The sequence below is a fragment of the Meriones unguiculatus genome, chromosome 3 (assembly GCF_030254825.1).
Source record: "Meriones unguiculatus strain TT.TT164.6M chromosome 3, Bangor_MerUng_6.1, whole genome shotgun sequence".
Lineage (NCBI taxonomy): Eukaryota > Metazoa > Chordata > Mammalia > Rodentia > Muridae > Meriones > Meriones unguiculatus.
Genome location: NC_083351.1, coordinates 46,894,397 through 46,910,798, shown reverse-complemented (window position 1 = coordinate 46,910,798; position 16,402 = coordinate 46,894,397). Strand labels below are relative to the sequence as shown.

The following is a 16,402-nucleotide window of genomic DNA, read 5'->3' as shown; positions in this document are numbered from 1 at the left end:
TCTCGGTATTCTGGGGAATAGAAACCTGTACTTAAAGTCTCCTGGGTGTCACGCCCAGGAACGATTGAGACTGGAATTATAGAAAAAGAATTATTCAAGCTATGATAGGGAGAGCATATTTGGAGTACAGGTTAGTGGGCCACAAGAAAGCGGTGGGGCAGGTAGATGGCAGTGTTTTCTTCTTACCACCTACATCAGCATCTTCATTTTTCCTCTGGCTGTCAGATGGCCTTCTTGCTGAGATCTGGCCATTGAGACTGAGTGTATTCATGGGACAGAGAATGTTGACCATAAGGAGCTCTGGCTACTGGAAGTCACTGAGCACCTTACCCAATTGAAGAGGGACTGTGAGGGGCTGTATCTGAACTGTTGCTAGGCTCCAACTTCATTTCTTCTTTTCACTTTGCCAGCTCGGGGATAGCATTTGGATGCTGCTGCTTTCGGTGTCTTCAGATAATACTTTCAGAGCTGGGTGTGGTGATGCATGCCTTTAATTCCAATTCTTGAGAGGCAGAGGCAGGTGGATCTATTGAGTTTGAGGCCAGCCTACTCTACAGAGTGAGTTTCAGGACACCCAGGGCTACATAGAGAGACCATGTCTCAAAAACAAAACAAAACAAAACAAACAAACAAAAAACCCCAAAAACCAAACCAAAATAAAAAATACTAGAACTGCTTTCTGATTACATATTCTGAAACAAACCAAGGGGTGGCTGCTAGGAACACAGTTACGTTGTTGGTTTTTTCTGTAAGGGTATGTCACAGAGTCAGTAATGACTTGATTAGGCAGCCATAAGGGAACAGAAGGGTTCATGGGACAGTGAAGACTTCTAGAAGCTGACTAGAGCTGAGTTTCAGCTGACATGAGACTGATAATTGATAGACAGGTAGGGATAGGCCAAGCCAGTTGTTCCATGTAGACATCCTGGGCATAATTCAGCGTGCTAGGATAATTCAGGGCAGGAGTGCAAGATTTAATGGTCTTGATGAGGTTCATATGGGTGGTCAATTTGTTTGTTTCTAGTAAGGGTGCTCTGGTGGTGTGTGTGTATGTGTGTGTATAGAAAAGATTACAGACAGGTTGATGAGGTTGTAGGTTTTTGTAGGTGTGTGTGGGCCTTGAAAAGAAAATGAATTTAGAAAGAGTCTGGTACTCCTTAAGCACATGAGTACATTTTATTTTACAATTATCTGAGAAACTTGGAATTTACATTTGTGGTTTCCCTCTTACTCATGTTTAACATGAACATACCAGCTTAAAATTTGAAATATAAATAGGCTTTGGCTGTGTGCTAGAAGAAGAGAAGAGTTTACCATGACTCCACCCAGAAGTTGGGATGATGAGAATAAGGATACCAGTAACAGAGAAGGGAGATGGGATCTGTTTGTGTATAGGTGATAAATGGTGAATTCTTCCATGGATGTATTTCATGGCTTTCAGGGTTTGCCATGTGGAGTACATACATGCAGGGCATGATACACTGGGAGTCAGTTGTGTATAGAGAATCTCTCCAATCTTGGAGCAAGTGACCACATTCGGGGAGCAGATACAGATAGGACTATAAGAGTCTAGGGTCCAGGTGGGATTCTGGAGCTTCCAGAGTTAAGGACACTTACAGAGTAATCAGCACAGCCATGTTTAAATGAGAAAAGTGATCTGAGCTTGGCTTTTTCCCAGAAGTTTTTTGTTTGTTTGTTTTTTTAAACCAGTGTAGTAGATTAAAGGAAAGAGGATGAGTTTGTGCCATGTGTTTTTTGTGAATCCAGACCTAGGCTACAGTGTGCAGATCCTTGCTGTGAGCTCATCACTCACTGTCTGAGCCTGCTGGGAGAGCTTTCTTGTTTCATGCTGGTCCTCTACCTCATGAGAAGCTCAAGGGTGTGTATGGCAGTAGTCACTGCTCTTTATGTGCTGTGGCAGGCTATCCTTTGAGCTCCTATTTCACATGGACATGCCCATGCAAACAAACTGGAAATGGCTGTGCTGAGCCATAATTATTGAATCATGGTAGGTGGTCTGCTGCAGAATTAGTGGCAGGAGGGAAGTCTTGGTCCTGGCTCTGTCTGAGGGTGTCAGGAACATCTTTCTCTTGCCTCTTGTGGATGAATGTCACATCTTGCCTCTGGGAGCAAAAAGTCTGTTCTGGTTTTGGATCTCTGCCTCTGTATTTTGTGTAAGAGAAGTAGCATAGCTTAGGGAAGGCAGCCTGGAGCACAGGAAGCCTGTGTTCTGATTTTGGGCATTGTCACGTAAGTCTCAGATGAGTCTACCTGAGGACTTGATGAGATAGAACCCCTTTCCCCACCAAAAGAAACCTTAATTAAAGCTAAAAATGAGGATTTCCTTCCTAGCTATTGTCTTGACTTAATTTGTTATTTGTGGACAGATTTAATGAATTCTTCATAGTGTGTTCTGACTAATCATTTGTCAGATTTCTGACTTGTGTCATTCTTTTCAAGCTGAGAGCATTTCAGAATCATTTCTGCACATCATCTGGATTCTCAGTTTTTAACATAGTGACTGATGCTCAGCTTACTGAGTTGTCAGTGAGTATCTTCATGAAGACTGAATGAAACTGCTTTGCTTTCATCTGCTTATTGCTTGTCTTCTTGTTCTGAAAAACTGTAGGCAAGTTTGTCACTGTTGGATGGGGCAGTAAGGAGACGCAGTTCCGCGGCTCAGAAGGCAGGCCAGCAGCCTTTCCGGTGCAAACGGTAAGGTAGATTTGATAGGTGTTCAGTTCTGGAGCACTGCATGGCTTGTTAGAGGCCAGTTAATATCTCTTTTATTGTAATAAAGTGGTAGCTGATAATGCCCTCAGGAAATGAGTTACCGTAGAGAGATAGCTTTCTTTTTTTTCTGATGGACTGTCTTCAGTCCTACTTACTGTCCAGTAGTCTACTGTAGTTTTTTCTCATTATTTTAGTTTTTCCTAAAGGCCTTGTCTTGAGCCAAAAGATTACAGCTTTTAGGAAACAGATATAAAAAACCCATTGCTTACTCAGAAACAGTACTCATGGGCCCAGTGAGGTTGTTTCATGTTTTCTTGCTTTCTTGAATGAATTCTCTCACTAATTAAAACATGTTTATTAAAGATTTACATATGCTGCAGTCTGTGTGAGGCATAGTCTGCATGATAGAAACCAAACCCCTACTTGCAGTAAATGACATATGCAGTCAGTGGGAGAGCACAGACATTAAGCCGGTTATAATTGTGTTGGCTAGTTTTATGTCAGTTTGACACAAGCTAAAGATGTCTGAGAGGAGGACACCTCAATTGAGAAAATGCCTCAGTAAGATTGGGCTGTAGGCAGGCATGTAGGGTATTTTTTAAATTATTGGTTGACAGGAGAGGGCCCAGCACATTATGGGTGGTGCCATCCCTGGATTTGTCCTGGGTTCTGGCAGGCTGAGCAAGCCAGTAAGCAGTACTCCTTCGTCGTAGCCTGTGCATCAGCTCCTGCTTTCAAGTACTGGCTATGTTTGAGGTCTTCTGACTTCCTTCAATGATAAAAAGTGATCTGCAAGTGCAAGGCAAATAAACCCTTTCCTCCCCATGCTGCTTTGGTCATGGTATTTCATCATAGCCCTAACTAAGACAGTAATATGTAACATTCAGGGAGTGAAAACTACTGTGTAGGAAAATAGAACAGAATAAGGAGTGCCAGATAACAGCAGGTGGGGAAGCTGGGGATAGCCATGCAGAGAAGATGCTGTTTGATTATGGATCTGTGCAACCAGTGTTGGGCCTTGGAATGAGGGAATCTGTGAAGAACCCAGGAAATAGCTAAATTCAGAAGGCAGGGGTGGAAGGAAGAGTGTTCTAGCCAGAGGGAACCACTAGTGCTAAAGACCCTAAGGTCATTGTTTTTTTCTTGACGACTTTGAGGAAGGACAGAATGATAGGAGAAGAGTCAGAGAAGTGGTGAGGGTAGGCATTCTTGTAGCCCAGTGGTGCCACCTTTGCTTTTACTCCATTTGACATAAAGAACTTTTAGGGGTTTCCATAGCAACAGACTCCGGTTTATGTTCATTGTTGTGCTGTGGCCCTTGAATTCTGTGGACTGAGAGGAACGGGAATGGCTGTGGCAATCTCTTATGAGCACTGTGGATCCAAGAGAGTAGGTGGTACAAAGAGTATGGTACGTAGTGTCTTGACACTGGAAACCTTTTGAAGGAACAGCTGTAAGACAGAGCTCAGATGTGGGTGTAAAGAAGGGCTACAGATTGTACCAAGATTTTGGTTGAGTAACAGCAAGTATAATCTTAGGTAGTTTTTAGAAGCTATTCCTCTAGGATAGGTGAATATCCTGTTTGTTCTTTGTATTTTTCTGTCCTTGATAATTTTTTAAAGCTTTTAATTTTTAATATATTGTCTGTATGTGTGAATGTAGGCATGTTCATGCGAGTTCAGGAGCCTACAGAAACCGGAGGTGTTGGGTCCTTTGGAAATGAAGTTATAGATGGTTTTGAGCCATTCAACAGGAGTGCTGGGTATCAAACTTAGGTCTCTAGAAGAATAGTGCATGCTCTTAACCCCTGAGCCATCTTTTGAGCTCCATCTTTGATTATTCACAGGCTCATTCCTTATTTCATTATTCAAACATTTCATTATTCAACCTTTGTTGTATGACAAAACTTTTTGTAGGAAGACACAGCACATGTTGGGAGGGGTTACTTAGAGTAGCTGAAATGACTCAGAGATGGCTGCCTTACCAAGGCCCACCCCAGCATGCATGACAGACAGCTTACAAAGGCTGGGAAACGAGCATACTGGATAGCCCATAGGAGCTCAATAGGTTGGAGAGTGGTTAATCCAAGTGATTTGGCTCTAATTCTCTTCCAGGAAGCCCAGCTGCTTTGTGCTTTTCCCAGGCAGCTGGTCTGGTCTGAGTCTTCTTTGTAGCTTAAGCTTGTCTGAGAGAGTCCTCTGCTTTTATTGCTTACTCCGTGAGGTTGGGGCTTTAGTGAATCTGGTCAGTTTCAGGGACTTCCTGAAGCTAGATTGAGTTTTTACCTTCTTGCTGAAGGAGCTTTTCTGTAGGAAGTAATGTTTCATCTGGGAGGAAACTGTTACACAACAGTCTTTCACTAGAGGAGGTATGTGTTTTACACCAAACAACAGTATCTTAGTAAGATATGATATAGTCTAGCCAGATCCAGTATGTGGCAGAGCAGAGCTAGCAGCATTTTCAAATGACCAACCACAGAAATGTGAAGTCTACCTGGTGCTCACCTGTCTCCCACCCATAGGCTTGGCTGCTTCATGGCTTTGGATTGAGAAGCAAGTGGCACTGAAGCCCACACTGCACCAGGCAAAACTGCTTTGTTTGTGCTGCTGGCTCTTCTCTACCCGCTTTCCTCCCAGTTTCTTCACTCTGTGTCCTGTTATGAAATAAGACTATGTTTATATTTAGACAGACGCTTATTTCTTTGCCATAGTATCCTATCCGGTTCCTTAGCTTATTGTAGGTAATACCTGTATTTGTAGCTCAAATAAACATAGCCCAAAGAAGGAAGGATATGTTTAGTTTGTTTTTAAGTTATTATTGATTCTAGGACTAAGAGCATTTCTAGAAGGGTACCTGGAGAATCTCTGAACCTGGTTTTCTAGATAGCTTTAACATCATATAAAAGAAGAGTATTTGGTGGGCCAAGGCTTGTTTGACTTGGGAGCATTGGTTCTCCAATAATAATGGTGTTTCTGTCTTTAGCATGAGTCTGCCTTGCCCTGGGATGACCACAGACCACAAATTACCTGGCGTGGGGATGGGCAGTTTTTTGCTGTGAGTGTTGTTTGCCCAGAAACAGGTATGGAAATAAATTGCACTTAAAATTTCACCTAAACTAAAATTTAGAAACTTTTCCTTCCTTTTGTTTTGAGTAGAGTATTAATTACGCAGGGTGGGGAAGGATGTGCTGCTTTACATCTTAATGGCTTAGCAATTTGAAGATGACTCTGAGGCTGGCCCAGCCTCACCTGTCAAATACAGATTTGAACGTGTTGGAAAGTTGTGCATGAGAAGTGTGTGTATGTTTACTCCACCTCCCTTGCAGGGTCTCGGAAGATCCGAGTGTGGAACCGAGAGTTTGCTTTGCAGTCAACCAGTGAACCTGTGCCAGGACTGGGGCCCTCTCTGGCTTGGAAGTAAGTGTGAGAATGAGCCTAGGCCTCTATCTGCTTTCCCTTTCAACTTTTCCTTCTGAATTTAGCTATTTCTTGGGTTCTTCACAGATTCTCTTGTTCCAAGGCCTGACACTAGTTGCCTCTCTGGTTTTTTTAAAGGTTATAATTGTAGATTGGGCTCTCATGGGAAACCAAAGGAATATGTTTATTGGAAGGGAGTCCTAGTGTTCAAGGCTCTGAGACAAAGGGATTTTTGTGAGAGTAGGGTAAAAAGCTCTTTCCTCTGTCTGATTGCCACAATAGGTGGTCTGCTGCCTGGGAAACCTACTTGCCATGCTTGGGCTCCCCTTCCCTGTGCTACCTCAGTACAGTGCTTTGTGCAGATCACAACTTGCCAGTCATTAGGCTATATGTAGATATAGGCAGAATAAATACCACCCCTTGCAGCAGCATCACGTGCAAAGCCAGTTGGTAGGTTGCAGACATCTTGTTTCCTGATAGTATTAGAGTAGGACTGGGTATTATTTAAGCATTTGAATTAAAACGTTGGAGAGAAATATAAATGAGACAATTGGACTAAGATGATTCCAGTAGAGAAACGCTAGTGCACCTACCTAAGCATGGAACAAGTGTGAATTAATTCATTTGAAGTTGAAATCAGAAAGATTGCAAATGGTGCCTTAATGCTAGTTAGGGAGGGACGCCTTTTCCTCTTACATGCTGGAGTGAACTACTTGCCAATACAAAAGTGGTGGCCTGAAATCTTCCTTGGAGCTGACACCACAAACTAATAACACACACACCAAACACACACCCCTTACTAGATTTCAATTAAGTTTTTTTCTGCTGGGAAAAAAATTAAAATCTCTTGTTTAAATCTCCTCTGCACTTCCGCCAGCAGAATGAACTTTTGACTATTCTAACTCTGGCTTTGCTTTAAGACCCTCAGGCAGTTTGATTGCATCTACTCAAGATAAACCCAACCAGCAAGACGTTGTGTTTTTTGAGAGAAATGGACTTCTTCATGGACAGTTTACGCTTCCCTTCTCTAAAGATGAAGTTAAGGTAGGTGTCCGAATTTCCGGTGCTCTCCTTAGCTGCAGAAGTTTGTGTTTTAGAGGTTAGCAACAGAAGCTACCATGTAGAAAGGGCACTTCTGACTTTCAGAACAGAAGGGGCATTTTTTTTTTCTCTGCTAAGAAAAGTCAGAGAAAGGAAATAGACATGCTAGTTCTTGCTGTTTATTTTGATGACTAACTTTTTTGGTGATCGATATTTAAACATCAAGCAGCTTATAGATCTTTAATCTGAAATCTTTTAATTGTGTAAATTATATAAGATTATATATGATAATCTTTTTCGTGTAAAATTTTATGTTTTGTGAGAGAGAGGTTTTCTTTGTAGAACCATATTTTTGATATATATTGTACCTTAATATTAAGTACTAATGTCATATGTAAAAGATAATGTAATGTTAAGTACTAACATAATATGTAAAATTAAGATAATGTATTTATTATAATATATTACTATATAAAATAGTGAAACTTAAGTTTTCTAAAAAAGTTACATTGCTTTATGTTAAATTTGTATTTAAATCTTTAAAGCATAATGCTTATTTTAAGTCCTTTTTATAGTACAGTTTCACAGATGGGTTTAACATCTGGAGGGTAGTGACTTGCAGCTGGAAGTCAGCTCCAGTATTGTAAGGCTATTTGGTTTATGGGTACAGGAAATTCTGCTATTGTGATGAATTTGAAGTAGACAGTGACTGAAGGTCAGGGGTGTCTTGTCCTTACCAGGTGAATGACTTGCTGTGGAATGCAGATTCCTCTGTGCTTGCTGTGTGGCTAGAAGAGCTTGCAAAGGAAGATAATCCCACTCTGAAAAGCTATGGTATGACAGCTGTCAAGCTTTGGTTCATGCTTCATGTAGTATATGAAAGTAGAAGTTTGTGGGGTTTCCTTTCTCCTTCCTCCTTAGGCCTTCAATGAAATCGGTGCAGGTGAAATTAGATGCTGATGAGGAGGGCTTAGGTTTGTATATCATGAGAATTTCCGTTGTGAATTATTCAGAGTTCTCTAGAGGAGTAGAACTAGTAGGATATAGATAGAGGAGAGTGTGGCCGGCTCTGTGTTAAGGAATTACCTCATGTGCACTCGGGGATGGCATGTTTCAAATTTCTATGGCAAGCTATAAATTCAAGCAGGTTTTTTGTGTTGTGGTATTGAGAATTCTTTCTCTCCTGGGCACCCTGGTTTTGCTTTTAAGGCTTTCTTTCATACACTGTGGGGTAATCACTTTATTTAAACTCTCTCAGCAGCATGTAGCAGACAAGGACTCACCCTAACCACTGTCACCAGTGCAGAGAATCAGAGGCTGTAGGAGTGAGCTGGTTTAGGCTGCACATGAGAAGGTCTCTTGTAGTTTTTAAGATATGTGGGAATATGTCTTTCAGTATAGATTTAGAAGTATGTCTGTTGTCTTTCTCTTTCCTCCCAGTGCTCGGGAATTAGCTCAGGTTCTTAGACTTACTAGGCAAGCCCTCTATCACTGAGCCAGTCCCCAACACTGTTTAAAGTTATAAGCTAAATATTAAAGTAATGGGGGGAAAACTGTAGTAGTAATGTAATGCAAGATTTTTTTTTTCCTTTTTTCTGTTTTTCTTCTTTAAGATGGATCTTATTACGTAGACCTGGCTGGTCTCAAACTTAGAGATCCCCCTGTCTCTGCCTCCCAAGTGCTGGGATTTAAAGGTGTGTGCCCCTTGTCTGGCTGATATGTGCTGGCGTTTTTGTTTGTTTGTTTGGAGATTGTATTTTAATTACAACATTTCTTCCTTTTCTTTCTTTCTTCCCTCCATATCTTTTCCCATTGATCCATGCTGTTTTATAACTTGCTTTGACACTTGTTTCACAAGGAAGTTTCTATTTTATGTGCACATCTGTATCATTTCAAATTGCTATGTAATCTTTTTTAGTGCAGCTAATTAACTCTGTTAGACATTTATATCTTACGGTTAACAGCAGTGAAGTAAATGTGTTCATAAATCTTTTTGCTTGCCTATTTTCTAAGTGTCTTTCAAACTCATTAGTCAGCAGAACATTTCTAATTGACCAATTCGCTCATTCATTTGTTTGTTCATTTCATTAGTTTGTTCATTCATTCATTCATTTTAATAGTTTTTAACCCAGGCTAAATCTTTAATAAAAATAATGAAACACAGGCTTCATCTTAAAATTGGATTCATTGTCTTGGGTTAGAGAATATATGTGGATACTAACTATTTTGGGTGGCTTTCAGGATTTAATTGGGGCCTTATAAGAGTTACAGAACCAAACAAACCCAAACTTCCAACTGATCTTAATATGCTCAAAGACCAGTGATTCATATATGTAAATGAATCACTATAGAGGACACTGACAGATGCAGGATAACAAGAATCCACACAGTATCTGCCTTCCTTTGAATGAACTTGCAGTCCAGTCTGCTAGAGTATGGCTACGTAGACATACTATATCTTATGTATACATGGCGACATAGACATACAAACGATGTTATGTCTGTATAGAGCTAGGCGTTATTTCCTGTGGTCACTATAGCAGAGCTTTCTTGGATCCACCAGTGATATAAATAATGACACAGATTTATTAATATTTTAAAGCTTAGATATTTAGCTGGGCAGACTCTTAACTGCTCTAACCTTATCTCTAAACCATGGCAGTACTTCCTGCCATGTGGCTAGTTCTTTAGTGTCTGCTCCTGCTCACGTTTGTTCACCCTCATGTCCACTGGCAAACCTCTCACCTCTGATTTCTCCTCCTTCTCCCTTCTCTGCTTGGAAGTTCCACTTCCTTTTCTTGCCCAGCTGTTGGCCTTCAACTTCTTTATTAAAGCCAATCAGATACACTTCTAGATTGCCTTAGGCAGGTGAGGAAAGAATAAATATTTACAAAATATGAGACCAGCCATAGCTCTACGCCCATACAGAATTAACAGTTGAATATGCAAAGACCCACCTTCACTCAGTGTACCCTGAACACAGATGACTACATTAAGAATTAGTGGCAAAGTTAAAATAATTCTTTCATGTAGTTAAATCTTAGTATGTATGTACATATATATATATATACAGTGTATATATACATACATATGTATGTATATTTGTGTGTATTATACATATATGCATGTATACATATATACATACACATGTATGTGTATATGGTATATGTGTATAATGCATATATATATACATATGTATATACACGTAGGTATATGTATGTATGATATGCCAGCTTGGTAATATTTGGTCTTTTTAATATATATTGTGATGGTTGAGTGTGCATATGCATTTTCAGGCAGGTGAATGTTGGTTAATACTGGATAGCCTGGGACATAATTGCATGCAAAGCACCTGCAGAAAACAGGCAATTTAGACCCAGGTTACCATAGTGATGCTAGTCTATAATCAGGCTGGACTGCCTTGGTGCCGTTGTATGCATTTTAAGGACTTTGTTTACAGCAGGCCACATGTTAGGCTCATGTCTCACTGGACTATATCCCCAGGGCCATTTTAGCTGTTTTATTCTGTGTCAGGATACTTTGCAATGCTCGCATTAGATGATACCTATAGATGTCACATTTCTCGAGACTGTGTACCTCCTGTATACTGTGCACTTAGTCTGATTATCTTGTGTACAATTTTGCAAAAAATACCGAAATACTTTGCTGAAATACTGTCTTATCTCTCATAAACACAGAATTGAAGGTAGAGATGAAAATAAACATGTGCTTCTGATCTCATTGATGTGTGACATTTTGTCTTCATGAGAAATTCACATCTTTTGACATTGACTATTATACAGTTACTCTAGGGAAACCAAACAGAAAGAATTCTTGGAAAAATACAAAATTACCTGTCTCCCTCTTGCAACTGGTCTGCAGCTCAGTCCCTAGCCTGACGGCCTTTCTTTCTTTTCCTTCCACACACAGTCCAGCTCTGGACCGTGGGGAACTATCACTGGTACCTCAAGCAAAGCCTGCCTTTCAGCACCAGTGGGAAGAACTGCATTGTGGCTCTGCTGTGGGACCCTGTGACTCCATGCCGGCTACACATTCTCTGCCAGGGCTGGCGTTATCTATGCTGTGACTGGCACTGGACCACTGATCGGAGCTTTGGAAATAGTGCTGGTGACTTGGCAAATGTGGCTGTTATTGATGGAAGTAAGCTGCTGGGAATGTGTACATGACTATTCAGGCCCTGACTGAGGGCCTGCAAATGTGCTGGTTTGACCAGAACAGTGGGATAATCTTCATTTTGGTTGTTTGGTTCGTTTGATATCTTGAATAATTGGGACTGTCATTAAATAGAATACATATGCAACAGAAAACAGTTTTACTCTGCTCTACTTCCCTGTTGAACTATACTTCTAGCCTTATACATTTACTTGTCTGGCCTTTGAAGTTGAAGACTAATTTTCTCCTTTTGCAAAGAACAGTGGAGCCATAACATAACAGTGTGGTCTGTTGGCCTTGTTTTGACTGCATTCCACTTTCTGGCTTTTGGGGGTTTTTTTTATTTTGTTTTGTTTTGGGGGGCACTGTAAAGTACCTCTTTCTCCAGGTTGCTCAGTCAATATTGTAGACATTTTCCTCCTGTGAGAAAGACGGGTGTTTTTAATTAGGTGTAGGTATCAATCGTAGAGAGCTGGATTGCAGAATGAAATAGCCATAGACAGCCCATAGATGCACTTGGCATTAAATGTTCTGTGTGGTGCTTTGAATACTAATTTCTATAATTGTGCTCTGTACAGAGAACTTAGTCATGCCTTAATTACAATTTATACATAGAAAAGTGCCTTTTTATGGAGAGCGGTGTTAAATGGAGTCTTGGTTTATATCCCTGGTTCTCCCAGTGTGTGCCAGGGTTCTTGACCTCATGGCAGCCCTCCTGCCTTAGCTTCCCAACTGCAGACCTTAAGCTTTTAGGGTTTAGAGTCACTCTCGTTTAGTGTCTCTTCCATTACAGGCCCAGGGTTAAAGCTGGAACTTGGACCTTTTGTTCTTTTTGCCCTGAGCCATGGCACCTGAGTCTTCCAAGTCCAGTATAGGTCTAGGGGCCATACTAGCCAGGTGCAGGCAGAGCCCTCACATCTATACTGTTTTAAAGTTTATTAATGAGAAAACAGCAGGCGTTATTGTGAAGAGCTGCTGCATGGCGTCTATCAGTTATCATTTAGGTGCTCAAGAGATGCTTGCTGCCTGCTTTTTCATACTGAACACCTGCCTGGGTAATTCTCCTTTTCATTGTGCAGATAGGGTATTGATAACGGTCTTCCAGCAGACTGTGATCCCACCTCCCATGTGTACCTACCAGCTGTTGATCCCACATCCAGTGAATCAAGTCATGTTCTCTGCTCACCTTGGAAATGACCTTGCTGTCCTTGATGCCAGTAACCAGATTTCTGTCTACAAGGGTGGTAAGTGGAGACACTTATCGAGTGCTCAGTCATTCTTGTTCCTGAAGAGAAGCAAGTCACAGTGCGGCGTCATCTCAGCACCAGTGTTTCTCACATTCAAAAGTCTCCCTTGATTTCATTGTCACGATATTTAATTTGTCTGCATTTTCTTCTCTTTCAAAATCCTGTTTGGTTCATGCATACATTTCCTTGTGCCTTGATGATGCTGAGGAGTTGTTACTTAAGAATAACATTCAACTCTTGAAATAACACAGCATCTTTCAGGTTTCTCAGATTTCCCTGCTTTCTCCTAACTTTGCACACAATCAGGACTCTCCTAAGAGTGGTCAGAGCCTTTTCCTGCTTTATAGAGGCATGTCCATGTGGCCACAGATGGGAAGTGCCTATGATCCCATGTTCTGGAGTATTTGACACTTGTTGTTGTTTGTGAGTGGTGTCTATGTTTATGCCCTGACAGTTGTACCTTTGTTTCATATATCTTTTGAGGACAAGGACATAGTTGCTGAGAGAATAATCTGAGCTACTTAATGCAGGGTGGAGATTCTACTTTCTCATAAGCCCTTCGTAAACAGGCAGCCTGCTTTTCATAGGAATTCTCTTTGTACAGATTGCCAGCTCCTCTGATTTCAGTTCCACTATGTACAGTACTGTTGTAGTTCTTACTAAACATGTGAAACTGGCTTTTAACTGAGTAATACTCACTTGTTCGTTGTCGAGGTGTATAGTCTGTCACCTGACAAGTGCTGTGCAGCAAAGTCAGGCATAGGATGACACAGGAAGTCTGAGAAGGACAGTAGACTGTTGGGGGAGGGTGTCACAAGGAAGGCTTCTCTGTGAAGCTGCTAAGACTCTGAGAGGGAGAAGGCATGTGTGGGTAAGCGCATTCCAAGCAGTCCTTGTGTGCTTATGAAACTGCCAGATGGTCAGGGACCAGAGCAAGACATTACTCTTTTAGAATCCACTAGTTTCAAGACTCTACATTCTTGGCATTAGAAGAAATAGCTTGCAATGACAATACTTGCATTTTTGTTTTCTAGGTGATAAACCAGACATGGATCCCACAGTGAAACTAGGAGCTGTGGGTGGAAGTGGATTTAAAGTTCCTCTTAGAACACCTCATCTGGATAAGAGATACATGTAGGTTCTTAAATATTTTTAGTCTCTGAGAATGTAACCAGGTAACATTTTGTCCTGGATTCATCCAGTCTTTATTCTGGGGAATGTGAAGTTGGTATACCAGCTGATCTTGGAGAAGGAGGCTGGTTTCTTAGTTTACTGCGTCCTATATATTCCATTGACAAGGAAGATAAGGGTCATATTTTGTCCTAGACTCTCATACCCACAGCATCCGTGTTCTCTAGAGAGACTCCCATGGGAAGATGGAAGTAAAGACACTAAAGGTACAGTTGCATTCCCTTACATAAATGGGGATATACATGATGATAGTATGTGGATTACCCAACTCAGTTTTTATCTTGGTCTCATCCCACATTACAGAATTTCTGGGTGTTGTAATTTTAGGACTCTCAGATTGAAACCAGAGTATACTTTCCTTTTGCAATAGCAGTACAAATGGTTGGCTGTAATTAATGACCACTGGAAGCATTTGCAAAAGGGCATCTAAGCCAAATCATAAGTAGTGGCTTCAGAGTGCCACCAAAAAGAGGACAGAATTAGAGGATATGTAACAGCTTGCCCAGGATCATGGACCTGCTAACTGCAGAACCCAGAGTTTGAGTCTGTTCAGTTTGGTTTACTAGGGACACCTGCTGCACAATAAATAGAAATAAGTACAAGTAACAGAATGTAGAAAAGATTTCTTAGCTATGTGTCATATTTAATAAATACATACTTTTCAGACAAGGGTGTGCTTTGGGTGCCTGCATATAGAAAGCTGTTTTTTTGTTTGGTTGTGGGTTTTTTTTGTTTTTTGGTTCTATTCCTTCATTTTATACTATGTTAGTCAGTTTTCCAATTATTGCAATAAATTCCTTGCATCTATCAGCTTAAGAAGGAAACATTTATTTTTTGGCCCCCAGGTTTTGAGGTTTTATGTTGGCTCCATTGCTTTGCCATAGTGCTTCATAATTGTAGTGCATGATAAGGAGCCTGCTCCCCTCACCGGCAGCTGTGGATAAAGCTGTGGTCTTTGAGGTGAAGGTTTTCTCCTAGTGATGTAAAGCTTCTGATGGCCTCCCCCTCCTCGCTGTTCCACTCTTTGCACAGTACAGAGGTTAGAGCCAAGCCCTAACATGAGGGCCTTTGGAGGAATATTTCAGATGCAGATTTTAACACACAGTTTGAAACTACTAGACAGAGATATAATTCAGATCAAGAGTGAGGCAGTTTAGAACAGGGCCATCTTCAATTCGTGATCCCTTTTCTACTAAGTAAGTTTTATGTTTGTGGGTAATAGATAAAATAGTATACAAATCAAAGATTCACTGATAATCATAAGCTTATTTTAAAACAGTTCCTTGGGATTGGGGAGATAAATTAACCAAGTAAGTATTTGGCTTGAAAGCATGAGGACCTCAGTTTGATTCCCTGAAACTCATAAAAAAATGCCAGGCTTGGTGGCTTGTGCATGTAATCCTAGTGCTGGAGAGGTGGGAAGACAGGAGGGTCTATCCTAATTGGTGATCTTGAAGCCAGAGAGAGACCCTATCTCAAAGGAGATGAATAGTATTCTTGAGGATGACACCTGGAGTTGTCCTGCAGCTTGCATGTGAACAAAGGGGGCAGATAGACATACATAAGAATAGCAGCCCCCGGTCTTGATATGCATATAATCTCTCTCGCTCTCTCTCTTATTTCTATAGTTATTTATTTCCTCCCACTCTCCCTGTTTGCGTATCTATTCTATCTATCCTATTTATGTATAGCTATCTATCTCTATCCATCCAACTGTCTGTCTGTCCATCTATGTGGTCCTCGTGTGTAGTAATGTGACCCCATATGATGTTATGGCCCACAGTTTACACAGCTGTGGGTTAGAATATATTAAAAACCAATAGGAGGAAAACCCTAGTTATTCAGAGCAGATATGAGGATATGAGTCTTCATTTTGATCCTTAGGTAAGAACTGATTTTGATTGGGAAAGATTTAGGAGAAAGCTGCTAAAAACCAGAGCCAGGCATGCCTGTGTGGTGAAGACTATGCTGAGCCGTGTGCAGTGGAGACAGTGTTGAAGGAGAGTTGACTAAGCAGGCAGATCATGCAATGGACCAGGTTTTTAAGTGACTAGTGCTAATTTGCCACTGGACCCAGAGGACAGAAGTTCTTCGTGAGGTGATAAAACAATGCTCAGATCAGGAAAGTGTTAGAAGCAAGGAAGCTATCCCTAGCTTATTAGTCATTTCATGTGAGGTACTTAGGAAAGGGCCATGTCTTCTGAGACATTTATCTGCTGGCATCTGGTTTGAGTGCCAGTTATTGGTATCTTGGGAGGTTCCCATAGTTCATTAGCTTAGATTGAGGAGTGGGGAGTTTTGTTATATAGTCAGTTTCAGAAAGATGCTCTTCAAATCTCAAGATCTTAGGATATAAGAAAGTTGATTTAAAATAAACATTCTTTAGTCAGACAAACATTATTTTGGAGGGTTCTGGTATTTTAATTTTTTTTGTTGTTGTTTTTCTTGAGCCTTTCATGCATCTATCCAACGAAATATAAGTATATCTATTCTCTACTTTTCTCTTCCAACTCTTGCTCTGTATTCCTTTTCCAAGCTTAATCCTCACTTTTTTTTTTTTTTTTAATAACTAAGTCCAGTTATGTGCATGAGTATGGAACA

The 16,402-nt window shown here is 40.8% G+C and overlaps 1 protein-coding gene across 1 annotated transcript in view; it reads left to right on the top strand.

Moving 5' to 3' along the window:
- The window catches only part of Elp1 (elongator acetyltransferase complex subunit 1), a 61,133-nt gene that overhangs the window by 7,791 nt on the left and 36,940 nt on the right, over window positions 1-16,402 (top strand). The window contains exons 6-13 of the mRNA XM_060379935.1: window positions 2,630-2,715; window positions 5,716-5,812; window positions 6,059-6,149; window positions 7,070-7,193; window positions 7,931-8,024; window positions 11,121-11,351; window positions 12,443-12,607; window positions 13,645-13,744. Of these exons, the coding sequence (XP_060235918.1) occupies window positions 2,630-2,715; window positions 5,716-5,812; window positions 6,059-6,149; window positions 7,070-7,193; window positions 7,931-8,024; window positions 11,121-11,351; window positions 12,443-12,607; window positions 13,645-13,744 (988 nt within the window). The remainder of the gene's footprint in view (window positions 1-2,629; window positions 2,716-5,715; window positions 5,813-6,058; window positions 6,150-7,069; window positions 7,194-7,930; window positions 8,025-11,120; window positions 11,352-12,442; window positions 12,608-13,644; window positions 13,745-16,402) is intronic.